A 16955-nucleotide genomic window follows, 5' to 3' on the forward strand; every position below is an offset into this window, starting at 1 on the left:
GAGGATCATCCGCCTGACATCCTGGAATAGATCTTTTTCACGACAACTGTAAGTAGCGTCTCGTGGTGCTGGGTCACTGCTTGTTATTGCAAGTTAAAGACTTTTCTTTTGCGGATGTGGAGGAAATCGCAGCAATGAATTCTTGAACCAATAAACTTGAGAAAGGATAAAAGTTCTTCCATGAGGAATATATCAACAGCTATCAAGGTAAGAAAAGACGTCGCTTAGCGAGCTAACCGTTAGCTACAACTTATACATAAACATTGTAATAAAGCCCAATTAATGTGCTAAATTATTTGGAATATTTGAGACAGACGTGGTATAAACTTTTAAATGATAGTTTAACATTCTATGTGTTTGCCATTACAATTTGTGAAAGAAAACATACTAGATGTTAGTTATAAGATGTTATGCTTGTTCAAATTGTGCTTCTTCATAACTGCAGGTCAAATATTGTCGAGGGACGGGGAGTTGTCAGAGCTAGGTGCTTCAGGTTCGTGAAGAAAAATGAGGAACTGCAGGTTTGAAACAGTCAGAAAGCCGGTTGGCTCATGTTCATTAGAGTTCCTGTTCATTTCTGACAGATGAAGAACTTTGACATATGATGGACAACTTCTGTACTGAGAGCTCACAGTAACGTCTTCCTGCTCACTGGTTACTGTTTGTGGTCACTGGTTACTGTCTGTGGTCACTGGTTACTGTCTGTGGAAGCAGCAAAGTCCGTTTTGTTCTGCTGATGTTTCAGCTCATCTTCAAAACTAGAATCTATTACTTGTTTAAAGCTAAATATGTTAAGTATTATTATATGTATGTGATTAAAAACAGTTATCTGTTTTAGATCTCACTGGGTGACAGCAGGAGAAAAGCTACGTCAGCTGGAGTCCCAACCACTTATCGCACATCCTAAGTTTGGAGCTGGTACCATCCAGATGTGGTCCTGTGCCACAGATGTTTTACCAGTGCCCACCTGAGAAGTCCTGCGTAGCATCATTCTGTTCCACACTTCCCTGCTCTTCCTCTGATGCTGCAGTCTTCCCGTGTGTTTTGTGTCCACACTTCAAACATCTTCAGTCTCTGCACGTGTCACTGGAAACGTCTTCTCAGAGGCCAGAACCAGGGAGCAGTCCAGATGTTCTGCAGGGGCACAGCTTCTACAACCAAGGCTTACTGCTGTTTCCGTGTTGCAGAAGAAGTGTGGACGAGGAGTCTGCTGACATGTTACTTCAACACCTTCATCCATGTGTTTATATCAACGCAGTAAGAATCATAAAATGTACAAATCACCCTTTTGTTCCTTCATATTTTTAATATTCAGTCTCGAGCTGTGAATCACTGTAAATACTGTAAATAGTTGTTACTCATGAAAAATACATAAATGTGCCAATTTCTTTAAAATGAAATGGCACAATTTTGGGAAAAATATCTATAATCCACTATCAATTTATAGTGTACAGTTATAAAATGTTAAATAAAAGTTTTTTGTTTTTACTAGATATTGTAAATTACACTTGTTTTCCTTCAATACAACTGAATCAATCCACAAATTAAATTAAATAAAAACAGTACAGTATGCTGCTCAAGTGTGTTTTAATTGAAGAATGTTGAAAGTAATTCAACACCTTTAAATAACTAATTACATAACACAAGAACAATATGTAACAAGCTTGGTGTGGATGTTGTTTTTATTTTCTAAACTTATGGATTAATAAAATAAAAAAACCAACAGGACCAAACCCTGGCTGCCATGTTCAAACTGAACGGTCCTGGTTCCTCCGTCAGAAAAACACTCCGCTCTAAATAAGATAAGATTTAAGAAGCCACTGGTAAATGTAGAGGTGTGATTATTGATTAGGTGTTAAACGTTGAACAGAAACGGAAGCGTTGATGCCGTACGCCGTCATCACTTTGGCCATTTAGTCAAATGGTTCAAACGTTGTTAAAGTTTGGAGGTAGAAACGGAGCAACAGCAGCTGAGCTGATGGAAACTCACTGAGCAGAGTTGCGTCACAATAATAGACGATTGATCGATCGGTTATCCCCTTCAGCATGATCTGTTCGAAACCACTGGGTCACTGGGGGAGGGCAGGAAACCAGTCTGTCTGCAGCCTACAGGTCTTCCTCCAACTCGCAGCGCAGACGCACAAACTGGTGATCTTCAAGGTTCAAGGTCACTTTGTCATTAGCATCACATGGTACATGTGGAACAAAATTGTGTACTCAGGGTCCCAGTTACATCCAAAAATACCACAAATGTAAAGTATAAAAACAAACTGTACACAAGGATCTAAGATATAAACTAAACACTGATATAAATACGGTGCATTAAACAGCAGCCTGAACATGAGTCCGTTGTGAGCAGATGGGTATGAATACAGCAGCTTATGGGTAAGATCAGCAGCATGGATAATCAGCAGCATGGATAATCAGCAGCATGGATAAAGTCACATTTCACCAGTTAGTGTCATTACAGTGATTATTCTGGTTAGAGATTCATGAGTAAAAGCTTCAGGGTAGAAGCTGTTCCTCAGTCTAGTGGTTCTACACTTAATGCTCCACAACCTCCATCCTGAGGGGAGCAGGACAAAAAGTGTGTGTACTGGGTGAGTGGGGTCCTTCATGATGCAGGTGGCTCTCTTCCTGCATCTGGAGGTGTAGATGTCTGTGATGGTGGGGAGACTGACTCCAACATCTTCTGTGCAGCCTTCACCACTCTCTGCAAAGCTTTTCTTTCTGCAGCTGTGCAGCCTCCATGCCACACGTTGATGCTGGAGCACAGGATGCTCTCCACTGCACACCTGTAGAAGGAGGTGAGGACTGAGCTTCCCAGTCCAGCTCACCTCAGGAAGTAATTGCTTTGCACCAACCGCCCAGAGCTCAACCGAACCGACGAGACTGGATCCAGCGTATGCTGGAGGTCGTCCATGATCCGGTCCCCTCAGGTGAGACGGTTTAACGTCCAGGAAGGGTCAGGCTGGAGCCAGTTTAGACTGTTTATCTTCAGTTTGTGCTTCTCAGAGTCGGAGCTGATCTGAAGGTTCTTCCTGGGTCGTGAAAACATTTTGAGACAAACTTCCTTCATGGATCATCTCCCCGCTGTGATTTAACCCTTAGAGTACAGAGACTCTCAGCTACTCCTACACCAAGTTTTAGCTCAAATCTGTTAAAGTAACTCATTTTCTGTGTTTCTATGATGGACATTTTGAATTATACTACTTTACATTAACCCCCCTGGCTCCTGAGATATTTTGCTAACAAAGACACGGCATTAAATGATCACCTCTGCATGTTGGCGGGTGATAACAGAGCAAGGTTAAATCTAAACGAGTCGAGTTCATCTGAACTTTGAAAACCCGATCAAAATACTTGAATACTGTGAAATATTTGTCATGAAGATAACACAAATGTTCGTGTTGAAGTTTTTAATGGTTTGGTTTGAAATTAGAGAAGTGTGTGCAAGGGTTTCAGATTTGTTACAACTTATTTTTAAACAGATTAAATTAAAACTTCTGACTTGAAGTCTTTTTAAAGAATCCACATCTGAAGCTGAATATCAATAATCTGAGAAGGCGACACTTTTACATTCAATGATAAAATGGATTATTTAGTGCAAGCTGAAATAATCTGAGATTGTGATAATAGATAATAATCCCAGTGTTGGATTGATGAGTGTTACTTTGTGTGTTCTGAGTTTAGCTGCTGCAGCCTTCAGAGCTGTTTTCTGGTTCACCTCACTGACCCGGAGCTCCTGCAGACTTCAGTCACCTCCCCTCTGGAGGAGCTGCAGAGAAACATTAAACTCAATCTGCGCTGCAGCACCATGTCCGCTGAGCTCATCAGGTGCGTTCATACCTGGATCCTGGTTTTATTAAAATGTAAAGTTTGTACAAACATGACTTTATCCTCTCATGTACAGAGAGTACGCTGCAGGAAAAATCACCAACCTGCACGTCATCAACCAGCCGTGGCTCTGCTCTCTGGTCTGGTGCTCGGTCACCATCAGCTCCCCTCAGGTCCTCATGGTGAGTCAGATTACAAACGCTGTTCTCTGTAGCTCTGACCATTTCAAGCTTCTCGTTTCCAGTAAAATCACATGAATCTGATGATGAAACCTTTCTGAAGGGATGCTTTTATTGTGAAGGTAGTTGATAAAAAAACAGATTTTAAAGTCATAAAACTCAGATGAAAAATTGTTAAAATGGCTCAAAAGAAAGTAATTTCTGGTTAAAATATAATTTAAAGGAACTATTTCTAAACTAATTTCAACCTGTAGAGTTTGATGTAAAACAAATGGGGAAGTCTAGAGGGGAGTTCTTTGTTGGATTATTTCTATAAAAAAAATCCAGGATTTCCTCAGAGTCCAGACGACCTGATGTGGATTCTCACTGATTTGATCTTCACCTTCTTTCACCGGTGAATCAAACCCATTTGGATTTTAACACAAGTCTACCCAGATGTTTATTATTTCATTTAGGGGGCGAGAGCAGCGTTTACTTTAAATTCAAAACAACTCTGAAAATGCATTTAAATTAAATTTGGGTTTTTGGAAACGTTTCAGGCACTTCCTGTACAGTTTGAATATGATGCATCCTTTAAACCAATGGTTATAGTTTTAAATCCTTCTTTGCATTAATCCAGACCTCTCCTCACATCTGGGGAACATCTGGTCCATCTCCAGCTCAAACTGTCAGAAGACAACCGGTCTGGTAACAAATCACTGAATGGTTCCAGTCCAAAGTCCAAAACTGGATCAAATGAAACCACTATGAACCTAATCCTCTCAGGTTAAAGTGTATTACAGTAGTCCCTCATCGCTCAGGATCTGGGTCACACAGAGTCCGGATCAACTGCAGCCCAGGTACTCACCAGTGAAGATGTAACGTGAAGGATGAGTTCAGCTTCAGGATTATTTGCGACTTTCCTGCCAGTTCTGTGAGCTTCATAGATAAATCCTCCCTCTATTGTGCCATTTTGGCAGAAAGCAGCGGGCAGAAGCACTGTTGGCTTCTGGGTAGTGTAGTTCTTTTGACTTGTGTTACAGTGTAGGCTTATTGAAAGAAAACTACAAAACGACGGCACCTGTCAAGTTTTTTTCCCCCCCTCCGTACCATCCCAGTCACGTAATATTAAAGTTGTGCCCTGTACAATCTTAGGTTGAAAACTCACGAAGTAGCGAGAGACTGTATTCACTTTTACTTTAGATATTAAATGATTTGAGTAAAGCTGAATGAATTAGTTTAACAGATGTTTTAATGAACTACTAATGTAAACAGGTTTCATCCATAAAATATCTTAAAAACAAACATTAAGAGCTTAAATGATTTGATGCATCTTTTCTACCAAGTTTGTGGTTAAAATGAAAGTTTTGTTTCCAGTAAAGTGTCAGCAGAGCAGAGCGTCACGTTTCTTTACAAAACCTTTATTTTCTACAGAACGTTCACAGGAACCAACTCCTCCTGGGTTTATATGAAGTCCAGAACAGAAACCTGATCATGACTTCCATTAAAAATGATAAAAACTAAAAGGTAAACAGTTTAACTTACAAAAAGGTGCACAAAACAAATCACGTCTTTGAAACTAAAGCTACATTTAAACTTGATTAAAAAACAAAAAGCTACAAGACAGAAGGCGTGTAGATGTTTGTTTTATGAAGTCTGTTCCACCAGACATCAAATTATTTATAGCATCAAAACTAACGTCAGGGGAGATGAAAGCTTCTCGATATGAATCCACCAATACTAAAGTTTAAATCCTTACTCAAGTACAACTGTTTGACCTTCTGAGCTATTTGATTATAGTTTAAGTGATTTAAAAGTTGAGTACACAAAGCCGACTCTAATTTACCATTTATTGTTGTTACCAGGTGTCTGTCTGATGTGACACAACGACAGCGCAGACGTTTGGAGAAGTTTTTTTTTTTAAAGGCAAAAGGTGAGTTAAGACGGGGCTGAACGTGCATCTTGTGGTCACTTGCTGTTGTTGCCTCGGGAAGTTCTCTGCTTGGTCATGGTGGCCAGCATCTGGCTGATGTAAGAGGTCAGGAGGTCGTCCATCTTGTAGCCCTGAAACAGATAGAAATGCACATGAAGCACTTTTTACTGATGAAACTTTCAGATATTACTGAGTAAACGCTGCACTTTTATCCTAAAGTTCCAGTAAATCTTAATTTGACTAGAAGTGGATCAATGTCTGATAATCAGCCTCTTGTTTGAAATAATAAATAGTTCTGCTGTTCAGAGGAAAAACTGAAGAATAAACTTGGGCTCTTATCAGACTTGTGCAAACAGAAATGGAAATTGAGTGAGATTTTGTAGCCATCTTGGTAGGTGCTACATGGTTACTGTTAGCGTAGCAAAAAAAAATAAAATCATGTTTTGTTTGTGGGAGTCAACATCTTTCGTCTGTCTCCTCTTCAGAGGTCACCACTCCAACTACCTCCATGTTCTCTGCAGCTGCATTTCTAACATCCTTCTACCAGTATACCCACTGTCCTTCCTGTGGACATGTCCAGACCATCTCAGTCTGATCTCTCCTAATCTTCTCCATCCTTGTCACTTCTAAAGAGAACCTGAAACATCTTAATTTCTGCCACTTCTGTCTCCAGATCAAACAACAGCTGGTCTCACCACTGTCTTTGTAAACTTTTCCTTTGACCTTTGCTGACACTTTTGTCACACATCACTCCTGAAACTTTTCTCCATCCTGCCTGGACTCTTCTTCACCTCTTTACCACACTCCCCATTTTCCTGGACCCCAAGTCCTTAAAGTCCTGCACCTTTGTGACCTCACTGTTCCACCGGCCTCCCTCTCATTCACACACATGTAGCATCTACTGGCTAACTAAAAATTTTACACAATTGACCTGTTTTATGAGAAAAATGTGTTCATGGTGAATTAAGAGTATCTGCTAGACGAAAGCTCCATTACAACAGGTTATGTGGGAAAAATATATACAAGTAATTGTAGATAACTACAGAGGGTGGTGCGAGGAAACTTTGTCCTGTTCTCACAAATTTGACGCAACAAACGCAGGGTGTGGCACCTAGCAAGATGGCTGCAACAAACCTCCCCTTGTGCCACCAGTGGTTTGGGTATGAACGTTAAGTCCGGGGCTCACCAGTGACGTCTCACAGAGCAGCTTGCAGCCTCGAACCAGGTTCCCGATGGTGATGTGGAAGTACGTGTTGCCGCTGCTCCAGTTGGAGATCTTGGTGAACGGGTGAGTTGTGAGGATGTCCTGCAGGAAGTCGGGTTAGCACACACATTATTCAGTCTACAGCTAAAGCGTTTAACCTGAAGTGTTCAGTGTGCTCTCACCTTCGTCTTTGGATCAATCAGACTCACTCCATGTTTGTTGATGGCTATCAGAAGGGTTTCTGGGTAATTTGGATCGGTTGTTTGCTGCGGGTGGGTTGATGGAAGTTAACAGTATAAATAATTGTAATTGCTGCAGACGGTTGATAAGCTGCTCCACATCTTTTACTACTTTCTAAAATCGGTTTTACCTTGACTTCAAAGAAGGCCGACCCGAACGTGGGCCACTTGTAGATGATCTTGAGGAAGGACAGTTTGGCGTCTTCACGCGTCTTCCCTGACTGTTTGCTGAACAGAGTCATGATGGACTGACGGGAAAAACACAAATGGTTTTACGTTAACGTTTATAATCATCCATAGGTTTTACAAAATACCCACATGTGCTTCTGTAAAATCTAATTATTCGCTTATGACGCATTGTATTTGATTCAGAACATGTAAGAAAAAAAATGTGACCACAAATTAAAGTTCCAGTTATGAATAAATAAAACAAATCTGGTATGTTTTGACTAAACCTGGTTTTATGCAGTTGTTGTGGTCCACTCACCTTCTTCCAGTCCTCTGGGCTCAGAAGCCTGATCTGGTCTTGGGGGACAAGATCCTTCAGGATCTTGGAAATATTTTGGAAACTGGATTTGTCCTCTTCGAACCGGACTCTGTAGATCAGAGCTGCCAGCTGGTGCACCTCCTCCCTCGAACACTTGTGGTAGCCGCGCAGATACTTGGGCAGCTCCTGAACAGAAACACCGGAGTTTAATCTGAGCAAACTGCTACACGTGGAACATGTTTATTTTTAATAAGCTGCTTTTTAAAATGAATATGTAACGACTGTATCAGCAGCATTTACTCTCCTCGGGTCCGTTTCTGTCCAACAGCACTGAACTACACCGGTCCAGCTGGAGGACAAACATCAGCTTCAGTTCTGTTCGTGTAGTTTAACGGTATAAGAACTGAAGCTCACTTGGTAGTAGTGAAAGATGGAGTCGGCCATAGAGTCTCTGCCTGGCACCGTGTTGGTCCACAGCTTCTTCATGAAAAACACCTGGTAGGTCAGTGAAGGCACCACGACTACACTTCCTACACACAGATGTGAGACGAGTCATCGCAGGGGGAAGAAACACGGACGATCAACTCTCTGAACTTTTAACAGCAGCCTCTTTACCATCTTTCACGTGTCTCGCTTTTTTGATCCAGTCTGTCAGGTGTCTGACAAAATCGAAGAAGAAGTCGCCGTCTGGAACACTGATGACCTGCAAAGAGGAACAAAAAACACTTATTCTAAAACCTGCATGTCTGAGAGGGAACTGCAAACTGAACAGACTGAATGTTGATCAGTAAACCACCGTGTAAAGACCTTGTCACGAGGCTGTGAAACATCTGTATGTTAGTCCGACACACAGGCCTGTCGCTTCACGTTGAATACACGTATCACAAAACCACACTGAGAAATATTTATTGTAGAAACTGTACTCCAGCAGAATAAATCTTAGAAATGGAGGCAGCTGTGGAAGTGGGCAATAAAATGATGTGCACAGCCAAGAATGCATTTTGCTAAACTGTGCACGTGAAACTAGGCAGCGATTTCCACAACTGGTCGTTTCAAACAGTGCAGCTGCAACAGAACATTCATGTGTTGTCCATCACTGAACGGTCCCCCAACTGCTGCAGCTCGCTAACAAACGGAAAATAAGACTGAACCCCCCCCGAAAAAACGTTAAACTCTCAACAAAAACTATTATCAAAGCAAGGTAAGAAATAAACAACATATTGACCATTAATAACAGGTAATGTAGGAAAACTCTTCTACAGCAAGACTGGAAATGATAAACTCCCAGAGGAACAAAACTAAATCCTGTCTCGTTCTGAATCCGTGTGTCAATCAGCCCACAAATGGTTGTGACAATAAAAACTTGATGTCGAACCACAAACGGACGCCTCACCTTGTCTGTGATCTTTACGAAAAGGCTGAAGCCCTCGGAGGATTTGAGCATCAAACGTCCGGAGATGTTGTGGCAGAAATCTTTGGCCTTCGTGCTCGACTCCACTTCAAACACCTACAAACACAAAACCTACCAGAGTCGAACCTGCAGAGGACGATCGTGCAAAAAGACTGTGGACAGTATTGGATTTAAATTTTAGATAATTTAAAGGATTGTGTAGATTAGATGCCCCTCCTCCTCACTGATGCTTACAGATTAATAAATTGAGTACGAAGTGATTGAAAAAAAAAAAAAAAAAAACGGAATTATTGGTTAAAATTTCACACGTTGGCCACATATTTACATTTTGTATAAACAAAGGAAACTATGAATAACAAACAGATTTATAGACTAACAGACTAAGACACAAACAAAGCATAATATAACCAATGAACTAAGTTCTTCTGGGTGTAATTACCGTATTTTCTGCCGTACATGTCTCATCAGTCCATAAATATCTAAAAGTGGAAAAATCTATGAATATGTTGCTTCGCCGTATACGTCGCATCTATTATGCGTCACTGCTGACAACCCGGAAATGTGGGCCGGTGTTGTGCCAAAAATCAATTGGCTGCCAAATGGCGGCCGCGGGAGCGTGCACGAGAGGACTTTAACGAGAATTTAACAAGATTAACACTTAAAAACAATTATTTGTTTGCTCCAAGTTATAGGAAAGGTGTGTCTCAGTTTAACTTTTCCTTAATAAATGCACTTTGACGGTCAAATTAATTACATTTTCAAAAGCTAATACGCGGAAGTAGGAGCGTGCACGGGGGGGACTCAGTGTGCATTTCTTCAAAATTTAACAAGATAAGCACCTAAAACAACTATTTGTTTGCTCAACATCATATCAAACGTGTGTCTCAGTTGAACTTTTACTTAATAAATGCACTTCAATGGTCAAATCAGCTGCATTTCACCGGGGCAGCTCCATGGCAAGCCAATTGTCATTAATAGCCACTTCTACATGACACAACGGCATGCCATACAACTCGAGTGCCATCTAGCAGCTGAAAATGTTAATGTTTAATATTTTCAGTCAGAATTAATGAAAACGGTCACATCTCAGCCAAAAAAAGTTAATAAATATGGGAAATAATCCATAAATAAGTCGCTTCAGTGTATAAGTTGCAGGGCATGTAAATTATGAAAAATAAACTGACATTTAGGCCGAAAAATACGGTATTAATCTTGAAATAAAAATTTAAAGAGTTGAACTTTTCCAACCATCATCACAGCTCAAACAGAATATTTATAATATAAATGAGCAATTCATCAAAATTACTCTCTTAAATGTATGAAAACAAATTAAATAAGAGTTTTTCTAAATTTAAAATACTCTTAAACCGTTGTAAAAGATAAACGTCCCAGCATTTTATTTAAACAAGTGTGTTTGTTAGAAAGCAACAGCTGGACCAAAAGGAAGAGTTAATATTTAAGGTGCAACAAAAACGAGGCTGAAAATGACAAACGGGACGATACTGACCTCGTCTGAGTCGTCGGGGAAGTAAACCTTGTGGAAGATCTGGGTGGTTTTGTGCTGGATGGCCTCCACCTCCACCAGGTGAGGAGGATACTTTCTGGATCCATTTCTGTCTCAAGTAACACAGAGGAGCAATGAGGCAGCTGCAGAAACCAACATGGAAGACGGGGGACGTGGAGACGGACCGTAAGGCTTTCTGCAGCCGCTGCATGCAGTCCGCAGCCAGCAGGTGATGTTTCTTGGCCTGGAAGAACTTCTGGACGTGAGGCAGCAGGATGTTACTGGGAGGAAACAGACCCGTGCAGAGCCACAGCAGCTCCCAGCCCTTCTCCTCGCTGTACCTGCACACATACTGCAGGGTTTCAAACAGAAACTGGGCTCCAGTTTCGTTATATAAAAACTAGTTGCTGAATATGTGACAATGTTCAGTCAGGTCATCTGGACAGTTTCTTTTTTTTCTTGAGACGTTTCGCCCTCCATCCGAAGGGCTTCAGCAGTCTGAGGAGTCACAAACTGTTTTCTCCACTAAGCAGTACACTTCTACAGGACAGCCCCCAGAAACCATCTTATCACCAGCAAACTGGTTGGTCCACTGTAGGAGTGTACTGCTTAGTGGGGAAAGCAGTTTGTGACTCCTCAGACTGATGAAGCCCTTCGGATAGAGGGCGAAACGTCTCAACAAAAAAAAGAAACCATCCAGATGACCAGACTGAACATTGTTGGATTTTTTACCTGGATTATTGGGAATGAACTTTGATGTTTTTAATAAGCTTATTTTAATTGTTAATTTCTCCAATTAAAAATCAAACAACGAGACAAGATTATTACTGAACAGTTGTAAGAAAATCAGAGGCAGGTGCTGACAATCTGCGTTAGAGACGTACTTTATATGATTCTCTGTGAGCTGTTTGAGAATCTGACAGTAGATTTCATCTTTTAGCGGCTCTGCCTTCAGAGCTCCTTCAAATATCTGATCGGTGAGTTCGTTGACGGAGCGCGCTCGTTTCGACGGGTAGTCGCCCATATACTTCATCACAGGTACGGACACCGTCAAGGACGTCAGTAACGGGAAGCAGAGGGAGACAAACATCTGGGTATGTTCTCATCCTGATTCTCATCTCGTTTTCGCTCCAACGCTGAGCAAACGTGTTTATGGTGACGAACAGAGAAGTGAAAACAAAGGATATCTGTGAAGGCCAGGCAGGCCTCCTGGGAGAGCTCATCATGGACCAGGACTTTCTTCAGCAGAGGCTGTTTGAGGGGCTCTCTGCTGCAGCTCCACAGACGCTCCTTCCCTCGAGCTTTAGAGATCATCACGCGGCTCAGAGTGCTCTTTGGAGGAGGCCTGGAAACAAACACGCGTCACGCTCTCCTCCTCTCCACGTGCTTTCTTGGTGAGAAACATTTGGTACTTGCACCTGAAGTGGTCGTAGGAGAACTCCTCCAGGGTGTAGGCCTTCGGTTTGTCCTGCTCCAAAAGACTCATCTGAGACAGACTGATGGACTCTCTCCTCTGATCTGGAGTCATCGTCACCAGAGCCTGGGACAGACAAACAGGAAGTGATGCGGATTAAAGCCAGCACCAGCTCCACGTTGAATCATGTGCAGAGTTTAACAAAGGACAGTCTTTATTATTTCACCTCAACTCCAGAGCAAGTTAAAAAACCGACATCAGTGAAGGCATCATTAGACCTCTGAAGCTTTTCAATAAAAACAAGAATGAGCTCTTTGAAGAGAGACGGAGCAGCTGGTTATTGTTCTGCAACACTAACCACGATGTCATACTGTGGCCTGGAGATGGTGGGCAGCACGTAGACACAGTCAGCAGGGAAGTCTCCTCTTTGTTTGGTTTTATCGTTGATGCCGTGAGCCCAGCCCGAGTTCATCACATGCTCTCCGTCGTGTTCGTCCAGGATGATCAGATCCCCCTTAGAGAAGCTCAGGAAGGTGGAATCTACCCCCACTGCCGGAGCAGAATCAAAGACATTACAGCGCCGCTCATAAAAGCAGGACCTGTTCTAGGCCGAGACCGGAGCTCACCAGGGTTTGGACAATCCAGCAGTCCCACCACATATTTGGACCTCTTCCTCAGACCCTCCAGGAAGGTGACCACCAGGTCCCGGATGTCCTCTGCGTTGTTGGAGGTGAACGTGTACTCGTCTCCTTTGATGGTGGCCAACGTAAAACTCTGACCCTGGAGTTTACCTCCTCTGCAAATTAAAAATTTAGTTTGAACAAAATACCTTTTAAAAATAACAATTTAAAAGTTATCCACCTTGTTCCTGGGGGCTCTACTGTATAAATGAATATGGGTACAACTTCCTGTCAGACAGGAAGTAGCAGGAAGCATTAGTTAACCATGGTAGTGAAGCACGGACCGTGGTTTATTTGAAGGTAATTTTCATTCAGTTCAGCAGATAAAAACACTGTTTTTGTTTTGTTCACATTTATTTAAATGTAAAGTTTACTAAAATAGCCGTGCTGAGTTCAGGTACCTGTTGTGTTCAGGGCTGCAGAACAACCAGACCAAACTAAATCAGTGGCTACAACAACAGAGTTTTGAACACGGACCCAAAACAAAGAAAGTGTTCCTGTGAAAAGTGGTATAGTTTCCATCTCCTACCTACAGATGAGGAAGTGACTGAAAAATGTGAACTTGAAGAGACCAACCAAAACGCTGGATGTGAGCTCATTTCACGTTGACAAATGGCCGACAGAAGAAAACCTGCATCCTACTTTGTGTCTAGACTTCAATAAACCACTGAAGAAGAGACGCCGGATCCTCAGAAGGATTGAAAACATTGACAAGAACATCAGGTATGATTTCAGGTGTATGGAGGGCACAAATTATAGTATTTGTTCATCTTTAGTATTATAATTTTCTCAGTGATGGAGGACTTTAAGGCTTTGGCTGGGCTCTGTGTTTGCTTTAAGGTCAATAAGATTGTGTCCCATCTCTTTGAACAAAATGTGGCTGACTGTATTATTGTGTAGATACTAATACACCACAGAGCTTTTCAGGTTGTTCATCTCTTCAACTAAGTATGCTGGTAGATGTAATCTGCAGCCACTTCTTCAGGTCGTCCTCCATCCCTCGTCCCCAGCAGGCAGCTGTATGATTATATTGTCCTGTTGGAGCTCTGACAGGTGGTGTTCCTACATGTTTAAATTAAATCCACAGTGATAGGAGAAACTACATTAGCTCGTAATGTTCACACAAACAAAAGCTGGTTCTGGTCCGTGCCAAAAGTCGCGCCCATAATTCACGCAAGACAGCATGGGGGCGAGGAATAAGGTGAATATCAATCATTTTAAATTAATCTAAACGTGAATAAATGTAACTCTGAATTCAGAGGACAGTAAATAAAACCTTAAGCCCTCAGACCTCTCAACAGATGTTTACGAAACTGTTTGTGTATGCAGTGGAGGGGACCATCTGTTGTCGCTTTAATAAAACGCTGTCATCGTACCTGCTGCTGGACACAGCTGTGATCTCTGGGAACGACAGCTCCAGAAGAACCTGCTCCTGTTCGTCCACAAAGTAAACTCCTGTCCAGTTTACTGCCACGATGACGTCATTTTTAGGAAGACTGGGCCCTGTGAGCAGAGGCCTTCATTAAAAATCAGTACGTCCAACGTTGTTTATCATGGAGTGGACGTTACCGACCGGAGAACTTGAAGGCCTCGTAGAAACGTGAGAAGAGTAAAGGCCACTTGAGCCGAGCAAAATCCACCACATCCTCCTTCACCTTCTGTGTGTTCGGCCTCCGTTTGTTGTGTAATCCCTGCACGGTGAGGTCAGCTTTGTTACTGCCTAATAACAAGTGCTGGTTTGGGGTGCAATGGCACCTGTGGTACCTTTTTATGGGTGCTGATGATGAGCTGAGCCCACTTCTCTGTGGTTTTTGTGGAGGTGATTTCTCTGTCGGGGATGTAGGATGGGATGAGGCTGAGCAGACGATCCTGGAGGATCTCAGAGCCGTAATCCACAAAGTACTGCTGAGAGGCCAGCTCTGCCAGATCTTCCTCCTGAAACAAACACAGTTTAACATCAAGACACATTTATTTGACTTCTCTGTCAATTTAAGAACTGAATATAATAAAATAGCGGACATTTTGTTTGATTTAAATCCAAAACAAATGTTTCCAGTTCCTGACAATCCTTTGATCAGGGCGGTTCGTCCACGGGGACAATTGGGCAACGCCTCACCAACGAGGGGGAAATATACATTTTTTTAATTGACTTTTATGTTTTTGAAGATAATAACGCAGCTTTTCAACACATCTGTATTGCTGCTGTCCATCCTGCTCAGACTGTTCTGTCTTTGTTGCCTCCATGATTTACTTTTTTAAACTTTTTGCATTTATTCCTGATGCAACCCACCTGGTTTTAACCTACAGTAGTCCCTCACTACTTCGCGGTTCGTTTTTCACGGACTCTCTCTATTTTTTTAAAAGTATTTACGTGTACATAATATTTCCCGCCCCCCCCAAAAATGTGCCGCCATTTTGTAGTTTTCTTTCATTAAGCCTTCACCGTTTTGCCAGTCTAAAAAACTATGTTACCCAGAAGCCATCACTTCCCAGAAGTCAACACTGCTCTTTCAACTGCTGCTTTCTGCAAATGGAGGGAAAGTTTTGCAGCAAAGTCAGAAGTTGTGTAAGGATCAGCTCACAGGACTGGCAGGAAAGTCACAAATAATTCTGACGATCTTCCTTCAAGTTGCATCTTCACAGGTGAGTCGCAGTAGATCTGGACTCAGTGTGACCCGAATCCTGGGAGCTGCAGACGACAGGGTTCAGTCAGGTTCTGGTCGCGCGGTGCTGGTCTGGACCAGGCCAGAGGTGGTTGATTAAATCCTGGGCAGCAGCACGTGCACATCAAGCTGGATGGGGCAGTGGGCTTCAGTCATGCTGTACCGGGACTTTTTTCATCCATCGGGTCAGACCGGAACTGAGCCGCTCCTGTACTGCAGAGCCTGGTAAGTAAAATTTTGTAGCTAATTTACATATAAGTACTGTATATATGTTGTTAACATTAGTAGGTTTAAGAGTTTAGAGGACCGATGTGTGGGCTTCACTGCTGCAGGACAGGTCTGCAGAAACGAACAGTCAGAAAAAAAAAACAAAGAGTTGGACCAGAACCAGAGCTGTTGCTGTTCTGCAGCGCTAGTCAGTAAAATTTAGTATCGTGTTGTTAAAATGACGTAGGTTTAAGAGTTTAGAACATTCCAAGAGTGTGGGAAGGGTTTATAAAGCCTTAATATAAAGTTTACTGTACTTGAACTACCGTATCCTTACTTCGTGGTTTTTCACTTATTGCGGAGCTTCAGGGTACAGATCCCATACGATAAACGAGGGACGGATAAATGTTTTTCTTTTGTTTTGGTGCTGTTGGCAGAAAAACGTACACTCCGGCAGAAAAAGAGAAAATAAAAAAGTTCCAGAACAATGAATACAAGCCACACATGCAAAGGTGAAGAAAGGAATAAAGAGTAGAGCTGGAGTTTTACTCCAAAGTTGACTGCAAGAGGTGCTGGAGAGGAGATTATGTCCATTTCTTTTCTTTTGATTTCTCCGGTTGGTTTTTAAGTTAAACTCTGATTCAGACGGACTGTTGAAGGCTGAGCTACCTCTGGACTGATGAGCCAGGAACCAGTTGGATGCCATAACTTCACCTGTGGTGAACCAGAACATCAACAACTATGCCAACTGAAAAAATATACTACTGGGTCTCCTGATGCATGCTCAATAATCCAGGTAGAAAAATCCAAAAAAGTTCAATCTGGTCCTCTGGACATTCAAAAAAACAAAAAACAAAACAAAGCAAAAAAATGTAGAAACGTTTCGTCTTTCATCCGAGAGACTTCCTCAGTCTGAGGTGCTGTTTTCAGCTCAGTCTCTTAAATAGCACCTTCTCAGAGTGGATCAACCAGTTTGGTGCTGACAACCATCAGAGAAAATCATAATACTAAAGAGGACAACTTTTTTTTTTTTTGAATGTCCAGAGGACCAGATTGAACATTTTTGGATACTACTGGGTCGTTGAACATTTTTTTCAGAGCTCTGAACTTTTTATTTTAAACTTTGTTTTTAAAGATTTTTATAGCCCTCAGGTATTTTTTTTTAGTTTTTTGATTGAACATGAGTGACATTTAAGGGGATTCAAAGACACTAAAATC

At 41.9% G+C, this 16955-nt stretch overlaps 1 protein-coding gene across 1 annotated transcript in view; it reads right to left on the reverse strand.

The window, feature by feature from the left end:
* Positions 1-5722: 5722 nt before the first annotated feature.
* myo7ab (myosin VIIAb) overlaps positions 5723-16955 on the reverse strand; it is a 41437-nt gene continuing 30204 nt past the window's right edge. Inside the window, exons 30-47 of the mRNA XM_037687803.1 lie at positions 14632-14799; positions 14441-14558; positions 14244-14370; positions 12814-12983; positions 12546-12736; positions 12192-12313; positions 11961-12118; positions 11658-11811; positions 10959-11114; positions 10777-10882; positions 9252-9365; positions 8474-8561; positions 8273-8388; positions 7859-8044; positions 7503-7619; positions 7315-7398; positions 7115-7234; positions 5723-6059 (exon numbers count right to left, since the gene is read on the reverse strand). Of these exons, the coding sequence (XP_037543731.1) occupies positions 5964-6059; positions 7115-7234; positions 7315-7398; positions 7503-7619; positions 7859-8044; positions 8273-8388; positions 8474-8561; positions 9252-9365; positions 10777-10882; positions 10959-11114; positions 11658-11811; positions 11961-12118; positions 12192-12313; positions 12546-12736; positions 12814-12983; positions 14244-14370; positions 14441-14558; positions 14632-14799 (2391 nt within the window). The 3' untranslated portion in view covers positions 5723-5963. The remainder of the gene's footprint in view (positions 6060-7114; positions 7235-7314; positions 7399-7502; positions 7620-7858; positions 8045-8272; positions 8389-8473; positions 8562-9251; positions 9366-10776; positions 10883-10958; positions 11115-11657; positions 11812-11960; positions 12119-12191; positions 12314-12545; positions 12737-12813; positions 12984-14243; positions 14371-14440; positions 14559-14631; positions 14800-16955) is intronic.

This window comes from Nematolebias whitei, chromosome 14 (genome assembly GCF_014905685.2).
Source record: "Nematolebias whitei isolate Nwh7 chromosome 14, NemWhi1, whole genome shotgun sequence".
In the NCBI taxonomy this organism is placed as follows: Eukaryota; Metazoa; Chordata; class Actinopteri; order Cyprinodontiformes; family Rivulidae; genus Nematolebias; species Nematolebias whitei.